The sequence below is a fragment of the Herpailurus yagouaroundi genome, unplaced genomic scaffold (assembly GCF_014898765.1).
Source record: "Herpailurus yagouaroundi ecotype Mexico unplaced genomic scaffold, PumYag 163, whole genome shotgun sequence".
Taxonomy (NCBI): domain Eukaryota; kingdom Metazoa; phylum Chordata; class Mammalia; order Carnivora; family Felidae; genus Herpailurus; species Herpailurus yagouaroundi.
The window spans coordinates 26023452-26040380 of NW_024412404.1; the positions used below are offsets into that span (position 1 = coordinate 26023452).

At 45.8% G+C, this 16929-nt stretch overlaps 2 protein-coding genes across 2 annotated transcripts in view; both read right to left on the minus strand.

The window, feature by feature from the left end:
- Positions 1-16929, minus strand: part of LOC121036908 (anthrax toxin receptor-like) — a 175826-nt gene that overhangs the window by 16635 nt on the left and 142262 nt on the right. The window lies entirely within an intron of this gene.
- ANTXRL (ANTXR like) overlaps positions 932-16929 on the minus strand; it is a 17436-nt gene continuing 1438 nt past the window's right edge. Inside the window, exons 2-9 of the mRNA XM_040485663.1 lie at positions 8077-8148; positions 6709-6780; positions 2933-3014; positions 2799-2832; positions 1699-1778; positions 1554-1622; positions 1137-1217; positions 932-1043 (exon numbers count right to left, since the gene is read on the minus strand). Of these exons, the coding sequence (XP_040341597.1) occupies positions 972-1043; positions 1137-1217; positions 1554-1622; positions 1699-1778; positions 2799-2832; positions 2933-3014; positions 6709-6780; positions 8077-8148 (562 nt within the window). The 3' untranslated portion in view covers positions 932-971. The remainder of the gene's footprint in view (positions 1044-1136; positions 1218-1553; positions 1623-1698; positions 1779-2798; positions 2833-2932; positions 3015-6708; positions 6781-8076; positions 8149-16929) is intronic.

The window sequence follows — 16929 nt, forward strand, 5'->3', positions numbered from 1 at the left end:
GCACAGGATGTCCTCACCAGACTGACTCAGGGACCTTTGTAGGGGGGGAAAGGGCACGCTTGTGAAGTTCCAGATGTCGGGGAGAGGCGTTCCCCACAGAACAAGGTGTGTTGTTTGCTGTATTTGTGTGGATACCTTTTGTCGGACTATGTTTCTAGTATGATGCTGGCCATTGAACTGTTCCAATTCTTTTATTCGTCCTTTGAGATAATCATGTTTTTCTTTCTTCATGTTGCTGATGTGGTAAGTTACACTGATATTTCAAATACTGAATTGACTTGCATTCCTGGGGTGATCCCTAATTATTATTGATGGACTCTTCCTTTTACATGTTGTCAGATTCAGATTCCATTTGCTGGCATTTTGTTGAGGGCTTTCAAAATATATTTTTTTCTTATTTCTTAATTAAACTTTTGGTTCTGATATTTTAAAAAGTTATAACAGGGGGCACCTGGGTGGCTCAGTCGGTTAAGCGTCTGACTTCAGCTTAGGTCATGATCTTGCGGTCCGTGAGTTCGAGCCCCGTGTCGGGCTCTGTCCTGACAGCTCAGAGCCTGGAGCCCGTTTCAGATTCTGTGTCTCCCTCCCTCTCTGCCCCTCCCCTGTTCATGCTCTGTCTCTCTCTGTCTCAAAAATAAATAAAAGTTAAAAAAAAGTTATAACACTAAACATATTGTGGTACTCATTTTGCAATATGTGTATGTGAAATCACGGTATATTTTAAACTTATACAGAGAGGAATATACAAATTATGTCAAAAACAAATACAAAAGAATTACACACATACCCACATATCATTCCTGGCATGAACACCTCACAAAATGATACAGTTGCTTACATATCCAATGCACACGTCTATACAACTACGCATGCATACACACACCACACACTGAAACTGCATGCTCATATCACACCCACCACGCACACAGCACATACTCACAACATACATCCCTGTGTTTACAACAGTGACTCTAGCTCTTACCTCCTGCACACAAATGCAAAGGCTCCACTTTTGTAATTTCAATACATGCCTTATTTGTGAGCTGGAATAGAAAGAGGGGTGGCAGGTCAGGGACAGTGCACGGGAGGTTGTGGTGAGATGTCACCCCATCCCCTTTCTCCCATCCCTTACTCACTGGTTCTACGATGCTTCTCAGTTCCTTAAATCCATTGTCCACTCCAATCATGTGTTCTGGGCTGTCTGCAATTTCCAACAGCTACAAGGGAGAGGAGGTGACTTGGGCGCATAGGTAGGGGATTAGGACACAGAAGTCCCCATCCCAGGAGGCAGTCTCTTGCCTCATGCCATGTTAGACTCTGAGGCCCAGACCCTGGCCTTGGCCAGCAGCCCACCGTTAGGGAAGGGAAAGCCCTTACTTTACTTTACTCTGCACTTTGGGTATGGAGATTTGACATGACACTTGTTCATTTCTTCCTTGTTAGCCATTATTCTCCTCTGCCGAGGAGCATCCTTGGGCAACCCTGGGAAAGCTGTCTTTGAAAGTTCCTCATCTAGGATTACAGGTGGCACCTGGTTACCTGTTTGGAATTACCTGGTCTTTCCTATAGTCTTTTACACCAATGGCATAAATGGTTGACCCCATTTTCCGAGCCTTTGCAGCCTAAGAGAAGGCAAGTGGTGAGTATAAATCACTAAATATGTGGAACAAAATACTGGTAATGATGGACTGGACTCACTTCGTACTTAGTCTCATCAAAGGACTCTGGTAGCAGTGTTCCATCCGTCAAGGAGATAATCATGGAAGGAACTTTGTTTTCTGCAGAAAAAGCAAGTGGCCTGGTCAGTAAAGGCACCCAAGTGACACTCTGTAGACTGCTGGGTCCACAGCACTTCTCCTCACACCTCCTCCTCCAGAGGACAGGCACCCGACCTTAGCACCCAGTATCAGAAGTGCCTGGAGGACTAGAAGCCCAGTCCTGGAAGGAGGAGGGGACTTAGCCAGGACCCACATTATAGACGGCACTGAGCCCTGCTCCGGCCCTTCCTACTACGGTCACTATGACCAGACGCACAGCTTTTGCCCTGAAAGACAATTCCATTGACTTCACTGGACAAGCGTCAGCCTTTTAGATGAGCAAAGGGAGTGACAGCCAGACTCGACTGTACAAGGTGTCCCGCAGCTCGGTGGAAGGTGGGGTTCTGGCTCAGGGCAGCACGTACAGAAAGACCTGCTGTATTCACAGGACCCAGGGATCCAGAAGGTGAGGTCAGAGGCTCTCGGGCTGAGGATGCCGTGCCCAGCTCAGTGCCTTTCCCCACCAGGCCCATGCTTCTTTCCTGGCAAGAGCTGGAGCCCTAACCTAGATGAACATGGTTCTGGGCAGAGCACAGCCGTTTCCAGTGTTGGAGGCACAGTCACAGGACGACATCAACCAAAGGGAAGGAACCGCAGGGAAAAGGCATCAGGGCCAGAGATGTGATGGAGACAAAGTGTGGGCAAGGGGGAAATCCAGCTCTTTTTTTCTGAAAACAGAATCCTGTCTGCTCCTGGTTCCCTTGGCTTTTCTTGTTCAGGCAGCCCAAGTGTTGGTCAAGCACCTCACAGTTACCAAGAGCCTAGATGGTACACACATGATCCCATGTGGTTCTGAGACTCATCACTGGGGGTGGCTTTCATCCTCACTGCACAGAGGAGGAACCTGTGGCACAGAGAGGGCAAGCACCTTGCTCCAAGAATCAGCGCTAGGAAGGGGCCAAGGAGGGTCTGCACCTCGTTGAGGTCCAGGCCTGGCTCTGTCCCCGCACCTGCCCGTAATGAAGTCACCAGGAAGCTTACCTCCAGAGTTTGCTTTTTCAATCTGCTCATTTGCCTGCAAGGAAATGAAGGAGTGTTGGAGTCCTGGGTGGGAGAACCCAGGATACTCTAAGAACTCCATAAAGCAGAGATCCTCAGAGCTCTAGATTCGGTACCTTTTTAAATCCTTCATGCATGTTTGTAGCTCCAGTAGGCACTGTATTCTGAAGTTTATTAAGACCATCACTTATTTCATTTCTGAAAAAAAATCAGAAAAAGGATTGTGGTGGTATGAGGTATTGACTATTAAAAAGAGCCCAAAGCTAACCTTTGTGCACTGCTGGTGGGAATGCAAACTGGTGCAGCCACTGTGGGTAAAATTATGGAGGTTCCTCAAAAAATTAAAAATGGAAATGCCATATGATCCAGTACTGGGTATTTACCCAAAGAAAATGAAAATGCTAATTTGAAAAGATACAGGCACCCCTACGTTCATTGCAGCAATATTTACAATGACCAAGGTCTGGAAGCAACTCAAGTGTCCAATGATAGATGAATGGATACAGAAGATGTGGTGTATATATTCAATGGAACATTAGCCAGTCATGAAAATTAACAGATCTTGCCATTTCCAACAACATGGATGGATCTAGACGACGTTATGTCGAATGATTAAGTCAGACAGAACGATAAAATACTATATGATTTCGCTTATATGTGAAATCCAAAAAACAAAACAAAGAAGAAAACAGACAAAAATCAGAAACAGACTCATAAATACAGAGCACTAGCTGATGGTTGCAGAGGGGAGGGAATGGTGGGGACGGGCAGAATGGATGAAGAGCAGTGGGAGATACAGGCTTCCGGTTATGGAATGAAAAAGTCACATGAATGAAAGCTACAACAAAGGGAATATAGTCAAGGATGTTGTAATAATGTTGTAGGTGACAAATGGTAGCTACACTTGTGGTGAGCACAGCATAATGTATAGAAGAGTCAAGTCACTAAGTTACACGCCTAAAACTCATGTAAAACTAATGTGTGTCAGCTATACTTCAATAAAAAACGAAAAACAAAACAAAACATCTCCAAGCCATCCTGGAGCCACTGTGCACTGTGCAGACCTGTCTAGTCGGGACAGGATACAAATCAAGTAGCCTGGTCATGACCTTATGATCTGTGTCCTCGATATGAACAGGCCTTGCTCAGGCCTCCTCTGTCCCCCATCTGGTGAGCATGGGGTGGGAGGAGGCTGCTGCTGCTCCCATGGGTATGGCCTGGCTTTTTCTGCACTCACCACTGTCTCAGGCACACTACCTGGGGGACCCTCAAGAGCCCTGTCTTGATCATCCATGGTGAATGTGGGGCACACCCATGGATGTGCCACTGTGAATCTGCACTCACAGTGTGACTGGCAGGGCTGCTAGCACCTACTGGGTCCCTTGGGAAGGCACACTCTTCCTTCAGCAGGTAAGGCTGAGTTTGGAAAAGGTCATCCTGCTGGTAGCCCTGCCCTGTCCCATCTTACCCTATCACAGAATCCTGAGGTTGGTTCGTTGCCCTCCCACCACCCCAAAAAAGCCACTTCCCCTTCTGGATTGACACCAAAGAAAGAAGCAAGCTGCTTAATGAGAGAACTAGGGCTCCTGGGTTCACGTACTCCTGAAGAAAAAGGCCAAAAGCTGGGGAAGTGCCTCGAGTGCTGCCCATGCAGGTGGAGGGGCAGTGCTCCCCTTGCTGCCATGGGTATGTGGCCAGGCGGCTGCTGTTAAGGGTGATTTCACAGGTGGGACTGGGGCCCTAGGTTCAGGATAATCCCATGTGACAGGCCGAGCTGGCACAGCAAGGCTAGGAGAGGTGGGACCCTGAGAGGGCTTCTCACTGTGGGAAGTGGAGATGTTGCTGTGGGGTGAGATCTGAGAGCCCCAGGTCCAGTCCCACCCAGCCCAGGAGGTGAGGCCTGGCACCCATGGACAGTGGAGGCCAAACCAGGTGCTGCTCCACTCAGCAGAAGCCCTCTCCTTCCCTCACCACATACCAGAAGATTTTCTTCCACCCCTTCCCAGTGTCTAGCCCAGGAGCCCCAGGCTTTTTCTTGCCCAAGCAGGCTCTCCCCAGGAAGTGTTGCCCCTCTAACCCTGCTCCCAGCTATGTCCACGGAGGGGATACCAGCTCCTTGTCTCCTAGCAGTCCTTCTTACTCTTTAACACCTGTCTCAACCCCTTGGATCCCCTCCATCTCTTCCCTATCGTCACCCTCCTCGCCATCAACCCTGGGGGCTTCCTAGCCTCTGGGCCCCTGGCTTTTCTAGTACCCAGAACAAGCCCCCTTTCAACTGTGTCTCCTCAGCCTACTCTCTCCTAGCAGAAAGGGCTCAGAAAGCATTAAGCAGGGTCCCATCCCTGCTCCCACATTCTCTGCAGACCCTCCAGAATCACACCTATATCAGGCTTTAGTGTCCCCTCCTGGATTCTCTCTGCGTGAGGTCCTTCCCAGGCTCCCTGCCAAAGGCCTCCTCAACTCCTAGGCAGTGGGGCATGTTTAGGAAGGCCAATCCCAGGCTGAGCCCAGCTCCAGTCAAGGTCCTGTGGGGGTTTAGGAGCTGGAAGCTTTAGGGCCCTGATCTGAGTGTGAGCTGTCTTCCCAGATGCATATCTTGCCCCTTCCCACCAATTTCACACCATTTCCACTCCCCTAGGCCCCACTCCCACTCCTGAACCCTGGCTTGGGGAAGATGTTACTTTGTTCACTCTCCAGAGATGACCAGGGAGACTCTCCCTGAGCCCCCCCCCCCCACAGCGTCTCACATCTGGGCCCTGAGCCCCCCACCTTGGAGGAGGCAGAGGTCTTACCCTCCCCAGTGGGCAGCTCTTCCTCCAGAGCCCCCTGCCCAGCAGCCCTGTATCTCTCTGCCACCTGCCAGCGTCTCTCTTAATGGACTTGCTTCCTTCCACCTCAACCCCACTCAGGTCTCTCTGTCCTAATGCAAAACCCCACCTACGCACAAATTTGTGCCTCCACTAGTGCTTGGAGCAGTCAGCCCTCTCTTCCTGCTTGTCCTGGAGTCAGGCAGGAGAGTGCTGTCTCCATGCACTGACACCACCACACCCCTCCCCTGCAGGCTGGCTGTTCACTCTGTTGCTCTTGGCTTCTTCCCATGGTCCTGAATGTGGCTCTGTGACACAAATACTGGGGCCCACCTAGTCCTAAGGGTGCTCAACTTCTCCTTGATGCTTAACTTTCTCTGAATTGGGCTCCAGTCATTTGTGTTTTGAGAATCTTAACCTCCTTACCCAGCTACTCAAAGCTCCATAATTCCCAGTTTAAAGACTTTGGGAAAACTGCTGTTCCCACCATGGCCAACCTAGGATGGTGGTCATGCCATTCTCAAGCACCCTCTCCCAGCCTGATGCTTAGGACCCCACTCTTGGGGTCCAATGTCTCAGACCCACTTAAGGAACAAGATCCCTTCACTGAGACCATCAAAACTTTGATGCTGCTCAACCCTTCCTCCCTGGTTATGACTTTTTCTCACTGGAATCCCCACTGGCCCAAGGTAGAGAGTGACACACAACAGCAGGTTCTTAATGCAGGTCACCATTTATAAAGAAAACATACACCTGCTCCAAAAAATTCTGGGAGTCCTCACAGCCAGCCTGTTCTAAGAACAGGGAACAATGAAGATAGAAGGACTCAGGCAGGTGAAAGGCAAAGCTTAGAGGGGGTGGAGATAGTCAAGCTGCACAGGGTTGGCCATTGTCAGAGCAGCCGGGGGTCTGAGAGGGCAGGGGAGCTAGACCTGGGCATCAGGGTATACAGTGGAGTCCAGGCCTGCCCAGTAGTCTTCACAGCAGTGGGCTTCCCACTGTGATCTCAGGGAACCCATTTTCCCCCTGGCTGTTTCATCAGTCTCACCCACTGGGCCTGTCTTGGGGGTCAATGTGGCACTTACTTATCTGAGGTGAGTTTCATGAGGGTGTGGCCCTCTGTGGAGTAGGTGATGAAGGATATCCGCAGTTTCGGGCTGGGGAGAAAGCACATGCTTGTGAGAAGTCACCAACACAGGTTGCAAATGATGAACGAGCAGCCAGGGAGAGGTGCATGACAGTTTCCCTGCCCCATCCCAATTCTTCTGCTTTGGGGTCCATTTCCCAAACCCCAGAGCTTCCTATAACCTTAGTAAGGAATTCTGAGGTCTGTAAGATGTGTGGCCTTCTAGGAAGGGAGGAGTGTCCATCCTTACACTCACAACACCCCAGTAGTGTTTGTCTGTTTGCCTATTTGTCTCTCTCTCTCATGTGCACATGCATGTGCATGCACACACACAGGCACTCACACAGATAGCTGCTCACACAGACGGCTGCATGCAAAAGGAGATAGACATCTACACACTCCTGCAGGAGGGACTTCCACCTGGCCTCTCTTCTGTAACATTCTTTGGAGCTTCACTGCCCTTCCTTCCTTGCCTGTCTTCCCCAGCTCAACTCTTCTCATCTCAAAGAAATTATCTTCCCCCTTGCCAGCCATTCATATACATCCCTCTCTTTCCTGCTCTTGTCCACTGTCTTCTGGTTTGTTGACCCTCATTATCCCTTGGCTAAATTGGTACCATAGATCCCCAGCTGAATTCCCTACTGCTTTTAGCTCTTGTTCCCACTCATTTTACCCACTTTTGCTAAACTTTTCTTCTTAACACACTACCTTACTCATGTCAGACCTCTAATCATGAATCATGTTGCTCCCTATTGCTCACAGCAGGAGATCTAGGTCCTGTGTGCTGGCATTATGAGCTGCTATGGCCATGGCCCCAAGCTGACATGCACACAGCCTCATCTCCCAGCCCTACCTTGAGTTAAACCTACTCTGCTGCCAAACAGACTACTCATTCCACAAGAAGTCTCCCTGATGGTTCCTGTTACCCTGTCTTTCCCATCCATCAAAGCCTAGTTAATATTGCCACATCTTCTGGAAGCTATCCTTGAATTAAAATTCTTTCTTTTTCCTTAAGCTCATCATATAAGCCCTTTGCCTTTTCTTTTGACCCCTGACACCTTTAAACCAGGTGTTTAATTATTATGTTACTGGTTTGCCTGTTTCTTAATCTATTAGGTCCTCAAAGGCAGACTGTGTCCTCAGTCATATAGCTTCTCAGGCAGGAGCCAAGTAAAGCTGTTGGGGCCCTTGGAATCACTGCAATTTGTCTTTTCCTCACTGTGGGCTCTGTGCTCCTGCATGAAGGGACTCCAATGCTCACGAGTCCAAACAGCTCTGTGCTGGGTTTAGCAGAGGAAATCACACTATTAACACAGAGAAGCCATACTTTTCGAACTTTTTGACAAAATGTTCCACAAGGTTGTAAATGTCCATCCAGTTGTTGTTCACACTGCCTGACCTGAAAATGAAGAAACATGAGTGAGAGGGATGAGTTACATCTGTCGTGTAGGAATAGTTTCTGCCTTCTCTGCCCTCCTGCAGGCTCTTCAGCAACCTCCTCATCCCTACTCTCTTCCACATAGCTAAAGTCTGCCACACACCTTCAGTGACTTCAGCGGGTCACCCTGGTGGTGACTTTCATCAGTGTGAATTATGGGAGACCTGTGTGCTTGGGACTGAGGGACTTCTGAGGTTGCCACCTCTGGTGGCAAACCAGGATATTTGGTCATACTAGGTGAGACTGTTGGACAAGAAACAAGGGGGACGCATTGGTTGGCAAAGCCTCCACCAGTTCTGATCTGTTGGCTCTCCTGGTTGCCATTGTTTCCCAGATGAATGCTCCTCCCCTGCCCCTTGAAGGTGTGGGTGGTTTGGTGTGAGGCAGAGCTCTTTGGCACCACATCCCTACAAAGTAATCTTGGCTTTTCCTTTCTATTATTCCTTCTGCCTCTGCTATATCTAAAACTGCCAGTAGATGATGAGGAAACTAAGGATAGACGTTTCTAATGATGTCAGGATTATTATTCATGGACACATACATACCAGACACTTTACATGCATGATTTCCAATTCCAGAGCAACTCTATGATATCAGCATTATTCCCATTTTACACATGAGATTCACAGGTCATGACATTTGTCACAATTTCCATAGTTAGCATGGATCTGAACCCAGATCTAGCTTCAAAACCCATGCTCTACCCATCGTACTAGGCAGATCAGGGTGAGTTGGACAATTGCTGGGTAGCAAATTACTAGACTCTGACAACCAACCTATGACGCAGACTTTATCTCAGAAGCTTCCATGCTAAAGTGCAGGACAACTTCCTTAATTAATGGTAACCCTTTCCATGCTCCTTCTTATTACTTTTCTTTCCTGTTTTCCCCCTGTGTGAAAAGGATCTTCCACAGAAGATTTATAGGAAACAAGAGTCTACAACTCACCTACTTACTCTGGGGAAGTTTCCAGTTTGTGATGATTTTGAAGAAAGGTTTAGACTCTAGACCATAGACAAACATGAGTATTCATTGGCCATAGAAAATACCACAGGACTTATAGATCCCTAGGAAGGAGGCAGTATGGAAAACAAGTATGTGGGCTTCTAGTACAGAGAGCTCCAGTCATGTTCTAGTGACTCACTCTTAAATGAGAATGGAGATGATTAGCAGATATTTGAAGATATTGCTATCATTGAAGCTTGCGGCCAAAACACCCTAGTGATACAACTATGCTGGGAGAATGGAAAGGATGGGGAAAAATCAGATAGGGGATCTGAGCTACAAGAAAGCTTAATTCCCTTTCCTCATAATAAGAAGTCAATAGAGAATGAGTAAATCTCGAACAGCAAAAAGCAGCATCAGTACTAACATGTTATTAGAAACAGGGTCATATTACCAGAAGAAAAATCTGCAAAATGATGGATAAAAACACAAGTCCCAACTAATTGCTTCCTGCCAGAGACTCATTAAGCTTTAAAGACACATGTAGGTTCAATGTGAAGGAACTCAAGATATTCCATCCAAGTGAAACCAAAAGAAATTAGTTATACTTATATCAGACAAAATAGACTTTAAGCCAAAAATGGTAACAAGAGTCAAAGAAAGTTATTACATAATGATAAAATGGTCAATACATCAAGAAGATATAACAATCATAAATACATATGTACTCAACATCTGAGCACCTAAATATATTAAGCAATACTAGCAAATCTGGAGAAAAGATAACAATACAATAATAACAGGCAACTTCAATGCCCCAGTTTCAGCAATGGATAGATCATCTAGGCAGAAAATCAACAAGGAAACATTGGAATTGAACCATATCATGGTCAAATGGACTTAATAGACATATATAGAATATTTCATCCAACTTTTTCAGAATGCACATTCTTTTCTGGTCCACACAGATTATTCTCCAGGATAGATCATATGACAGGACACAAAACAAATTTTAGCAAATTTAAAAATACTTAAATCATACCAGCTATCTTTTCCAACTACATGGAATAAAAAACAAGAGGAAGGAGCACCTGGGTTGCTCTGTTGGTTGAGCATCCAACTCTTGGTTTCAGCTCAGGTCATGGTCTCATGGTTAATGAGATCAAGTCCTGCAACGGGCTCTGCACTGACAGCACAGAGCCTACTTGGGATTCTCTCTTTCTCTCTCTCTGTCTCTCTGCCCCTTCCCTGCATGTGCTCTCTCTCAAAATAAATAAATAAACATTTAAAAAGCAAGAGGAAATATGTAAAGTCTACATTTATATGAAAATTGAACAACATACTTTTGAACAACCAATGCATGAAAGAAAAAAACCAAATGGGAAAATAAAACCTTAAAAGTAATGGAAATGGAAACAAATAGCAAAACCTACAGAATGTTGCAAGTGCAGTTCTGAGAGGAAAATTTATAGTGATAAATGCATATATTAAGGATATAGCAAAATATAAAAAAAACCCTTACTTTACATGTCAAGGAACTGGAAAAAAAGAGAAGAGATTAAGTCCAAAGTTAGCACAAGAAACAAAATAACAAAGGTGCTGAAATACATAAATTTAACTTAAATTAGAAATAGAAGAGGAGACATTGCAACTGACACTATAGAAATACAGGATCATAAGAAACTACTCTGAATAATTACATACCAACAAGTTAGAAAATCTAGAACAAATGGATAAATTCCTAGAAACACACAAACCTGCCAAAACTGAAACATGAAGAAATATAAAATTTGAATAGACCTATGTCTAGTAAAGAGATTGAATCAGAAAACACAAATCTTCCCAAAGAGAAAAGCCTGGGACCAGATGGTTTTGTAGGTTACTGTCACCAAACATTTAATGAAGAGTTAACACCGATTCCTTCCAAATTCTTTCAAAAAATGGAGAAGAGGGAACACTTCCAAACTCATTCAATGAGGCCTGAATTACCTTGATATCAAAGCCTGACAAATACTACAAGTACAGACCAATATCCTATAGGAATACGGATGCAAAAATCTTCAACAGCAACAAAAATCTAGCAAACTGAATTTAGCAACATATTAGAAGATTTTTATTCCATGACCAAGTAGGATTTATTTACACAATGGAAACATGGTTCAACATGCAAAAATCAAACAATGTAATTAACAGAATAGAAGAGAATTAGCAGAATAGATTGGAAAAAAAAACAACCAACTACATGATCATTTCAATTGATGTAGAAAAAGGATTTGATAAAATCCAAAATACTTCCTTCACAAAAATACTCCCACTAGGAATAGAGAAATGTTGTATGACAAACATAATAAGGGCCATACATGAAAAACCCACAGTTAACATATTGATGGTGAAAGACCAGAGCTTTTCCCAAGATCAAAAGTAATACAAAAATGCCCAGTTTCATAATTTCAATTCATTGTAGTATTGGAAGTCTAGCCAGATCAATTAGGCAAGGGAAAAAAAAAAAGGCATCCAAATTGAAAAGGAAGATGTAAAATGATCTCTCTTCTTAGATATGATCTTACCTGTAAAAAACCCCATAGATTCCACACACAAAAAACTATTTGAGCTAATAAAAGAATTCAGCAAAATTTCAGGATACAAAATTAACATATAAAAATCAGTTGCATTTCGATATACACTAACAATGAACATTCCAAAAAGGAAATTAAGAAAATAAATCCATTTATAATATTATCAAACAGAACAAAATATTTATGAATAAATTCAACCAGAGGCAGAAGACTAGTACACTGAAAACTACAACATATGGCTGAAGGAACTTTATATTTGTTTAATGTTTATTTATTTTGAGAGAGAGAGAGAGAGAGTGGGGAAGGGGCAGAGAGAGAGGGGGAGAGAGAGAATCCCAAGCAGGCTTCACACTCAGCACAAAGCCCGACATGGGGCTTGATCTCATGACAATGAGACCATGTTTGGAGCTGAAATCAAGAGTCAGATGCTCCACTGACTAAGCCACCCCTTAGACCCTATGGCTGAAAGAAATTTAAAAGACACAAATCACTGGAAGAACATCACATGTTCAAGCTGGCAATACTAGCCAAGGCTATCTACAGTTTCAATGCAATCTTTATTAAAATGTCAATGACGGGGTGCCTGGTGTCCAACTTTGGCTCAGGTCATGATCTTGCAGTCTGTGAGTTTGAGCCCCACGTTGGGCTCTGTGTTGACAGCTCAGAGACTGAAGCCTGCTTCAGATTCTGTGTCTCCCCCTCTCTCTGTCCCTGCCCTTCTCATGCTCTGTCTGTCTGTCTCTCTCTCAAAAATAAATAAAGATTAAAAACATTTTTTTTACGGGGCGCCTGGGTGGCTCAGTCGGTTGAGCGGCCGACTTCGGCTCAGGTCATGATCTCACGGTCCGTGAGTTCGAGCCCCGTGTCAGGCTCTGTGCTGACCGCTCAGAGCCTGGAGCCTGTTTCAGATTCTGTGTCTCCCTCTCTCTCTGACCCTCCCCCGTTCATGCTCTGCCTCTCTCTGTCTCAAAAATAAAAAAAAACATTAAAAAAAATAAAAAAAAATTTTTTTTAAAGTCAATGACTTTTTTCTTGCAGAAACTGAACAATCCGTCCCCAAATTCATATTGAATCTTAAGAGACCTTAAATAGTTTTAAAAAATCTTGAATAAGAGCAAAGGTTGTGGACTCACATTTTCTGGTTTCAAAGTTTATTACAAAGCTACAATAATCGAAATAGTGTAGTACTGGCATAAAGACAGACATATAGACTAATGGAATAGAATAAAGAGCACAGAAATAACCCCTCATATATATGTTCAGTTGATTTTTGACAAGGATGCCAAGGCCATTCAATGTGGGAAGGGACATTATTTTCAACAAATGGTGCTAGGAAAACTGGATGTTCACATGCAAAACAATGTAGTTAGGCTCTTATGTCATCCACAAAAATTAATTCAAATGAATCAAAACCTAAATGTAAGAACTAAAAATATTAAACTTTTTAGAAGAAAATATAGGGGAAACCTTCATGCTGTTGGATTTGGTAATGGTATTTTGGATATGGCAACAAAAGCACAGGTAATAAAAGAAAAAACGGATCAAACTTCATCAAAATTAAAAACTATTGCATGATTCCACTTACATGAGTTACCTAGAATAGGCAAATTCATAGATATAGAAAATAGAATTGAGGTTCCCACGGTTTGGGGAAGGATGAATGGGGAAATAGTGTTTAATGTATACAGATTCCAATGAGTTCTGTCCTCATCAAAGCACATAAGCCATGGCTAGCTTGAGGGGTTGTGAGGGGTCCTGAGAAGGAAAAAAATAAAAGGCATGGGATAGTTCACCAAAAGTGGTACACAGATCAACAGACTGTCTCTGCATAGTCCTGTTCTGTTCACCTGAGCTGACGGAGAAGCTGTGAGACCACAAACAAGCTGAGTACGGATGCTCTTTCAAGGATGCTCCTTCAGCTGTCATCCCCTCTAAGATCCTTTCACCTGCAGAGTTGCCTTACCTAAGAGCATGCCTTTCCTGAGGTTCCCACCTGAAATGACTGATGGCCCAATCGTTTGGCCCAACTTGGCATAGCCCTGAAGGCACCTTTTAGCTCCAAAGCTCCCCATGAATCAGGTGAGGCTGTCATGTCTGCATTGAAGCTCCACTGAATCCTATTTTTGCCTGTTCTCTTGCACAGATATTAATGTCAAGGCATCCCCTAATGAGCATCCTGCACAGGCTTCATCCTTCGCCTGGATGGGTCCTGAAGCTCTCCCTCTCTCCTCTATGGAAACCCCTCTTCCTCCACCAGTGCCACACATGTGGGTGCTCCCTAAATTCTGTCTTCCCTTTCTCCTCTCAGTAGACACACCTGTTCTGAGCTCCTAATTTTTTCTCCAGCCTCACAGTCCTCCTGGGACCTTCTAGGCCCTTCCCCTTTCCACTCCAGCCATGCTATCATCCTTCCCCCTTCCAATCTATCCTTCCCAAGGCAGCCAAGAGGTATTTTTGAAAACACAGTTCTGATCCTTCTCTCCTTTGATAAAAGTGATTCTTTCAATAATGTCCAGATGCCCTTGAAGTGAAAAACACACCTCTACATGTGCGCAAGGCCTCACTACTGGCCTGTCCCCTTCCCTTCTCCCCCTGCCCCCAGGATCCTCTGAGGGCCTCACTTCTCAGGCCTTTGCACTGGCCACTCCCTCAGCCTGGAGCTCCCTGGCCCACCATCTCCCTGGTGCCTGAGAAAATAGTGCAGGCACACAGCATGGCTCACTAATTTTCATCCAGTTCAATTTAGTGTATGACCAAATAAATAATGAATCTAGTGAATAAGGTTGGAGTGAACCACTCAAGGCTTTCCTGCAGGTGACAGACTATGTTTGCTTCCAAAACCACCGCAGGGACCCACTCAGCCTCAGGGACTTTGGAATGGGCTTTGGAGGGAGACATTCCAGAGTTTCAACTCCTGTTCCATGTCTTCCCATCTGAGGGCTTTAGGGGGTCATTCCTTGGCCCTGCGTGGCTTCCTTCCCTCATCTGTGAAATAGGGGTAATAACATTTACCTACAGAAGACTCAGCGATGAAGCTGCTTCCCCCTTTACCCTTGTCCCTAGTCCAGAGAAATGCCCCAGTCATGAGCAACTCCCTCATTCAATATGTATAGATTCTTCAAAATAGATCCAGAATCTGTCCACTCAGCACCTCCACCCCTGCCCTACTGGTCCATACTCCCATTATCTCCTCCCTGAATCCCTGCATTAGCCTACCCCCCCACTCACCACCACCACCACCACACTGGTCTGCCCTTGGGCCCTTCATTTGTGATCTTTTCAGCCAAGACCCAATGGCATGCCCTCTCTGCTCAAAAACACCCTCTTATCCCCCTTCGTCTTCTAGTCTGTCAGCCCCACCTTCCCAGACCACCTCTTCAGAACAGGCCCTCCCTCAGCACTTCCCATCCTTCCGCCCTGATTCCGGCCCCCACCGCCAGCCTGTGCTAATCCCATCTGACACACTACTTCCTCTCCTCTTTTATTTATTTCCTCTCTCCTCATGGAAACTCCAGGAAGTGTTTGATGCCTTATCCCCATGCCCAAACAGTGACTAACATACTCAGTTGCTCAGTCATTATTTGTGAGTGGATGAATTGTTAAGGGAATGAATGAACGAATAGAACTGCTCATCACATGGGTGAGAGGTCCCAGAGAGCCTTGGCAGAGTCAACAAGCAGAGGCATTTGACCTCTACCCTGGCACCCCAAAGGGCAGTTCAGAAGAGAGCTGATCCAGGGAGGACAGGGGGGCCCTGCAGTGCTGGGGAGTTCCCAGCCCCAGTGTGCATGACTCTGCCTTCTCTAGTAGCATTTTATACTCATCTTCCACAATTGTATCTGCTGCTGTGCTGGGAAAACTGCCTCCAAACTCGCCTTCATCCTCATCACAACCTGGTGAGGTGGGTATGAAGATCCCCATCATACATACGGGACCCTGAGGCACAGAGATGTGAAGCAGTTTGTTCAGGGGTTCGTGACTGGTGAGTGCCGTCTGCCTGACTTGCACACTTGGGGCTGCCCCCTCAGTGGTCATTACTCCCCTTTCCCCAAGAGCCACAGGGAGAAGTGCCTGATGGAGTCTGTCCTCACCCTCCAGGAATTTCTCATCAAGCTGGCCCTCAAAGGAAGTGTAAAGCCTTCTTCAACCAGACTGGGTGTGCGCAGGTCCTGGGGAGATGGTGTTATTTCCCTGGGGCTGAGGAGTTTGCTATGGTTTCAGACAAGCCTGGCCTGGTAAACCATAGGCAGGATCTAGCTGGACTCCTCACTGATGACCTGGGGCTGGGAAAGGGGTGTGTAAGGGCTCTTTCATGGACACCCTCAGCTCCTCTCCAATCCGCACAATCCAGCAGGATTCAGTCCTGACACTTGTTCTTCTGGCTTGTCAAACTGAATGACCCAGAGAAAGGCTGTCAACCCCCTTACTGCCTTTCTACCCCCAGCCCTAATGCCTAAGAGAGAAACCTCCATCCCCCTTGGCCGTGCCAAGTATCACTGAGGCAAGACCTGCCCAAGGCAACTCAGAAGTCCCTCCACAGGACAATGAGGAAGGACTTATTCCAGTGGGCAGGGTGGCTCCCATCTCTGCTGGCTTTGCTTAGAAGCTGGTGGCTGAACACACATCCCCCTAGTCATCAGCCTCCATGGAGAATAGAAGGACTCAGAGGCAGTACAGCCTGGGATGCTGCCATCAGGACACACAGGAAGCTGAGTCTTGCCACGCCCATCAGCTTTGGGGCTACTTCATCCAGCCTTTAAATGCCACCCTCTTTCCATGAGATCGCAAATGCAAATGCCTCTCTACTCTACATTCCACGGTGGTTTTGTGGATGACAGAAGTGCAGTAGAAGGGCTTTGGAGACCAAAATGTGCTTCAACAATATTATCAACAATCATATCACTGATAGTATTGACTCACTAAAGTTCATTCTCAATCCAACAGACAAGTTGCAAATGGAACCAAAGCAATGTCTCCAATCTCTCCAAGCATGAAGATCCGTCCCCTTTTGAGGATCACAAGGTGCCCTGCTTCCCAGGACAATACCAGGTCAGACATAACTGTTCTCAAAGTGCAAACAAACTGTAACTAGTCTCCAAGCAGTTGAAGAAGAAAGCAAAACCATTGGCAGGAAAACAAAGGGCTTTCCTTTCCTTTCCTTTCCTTTCCTTTCCTTTTCTTTCTTTCTTTCTTTCTTTCTTTCTTTCTTTCTTTCTTTCTTT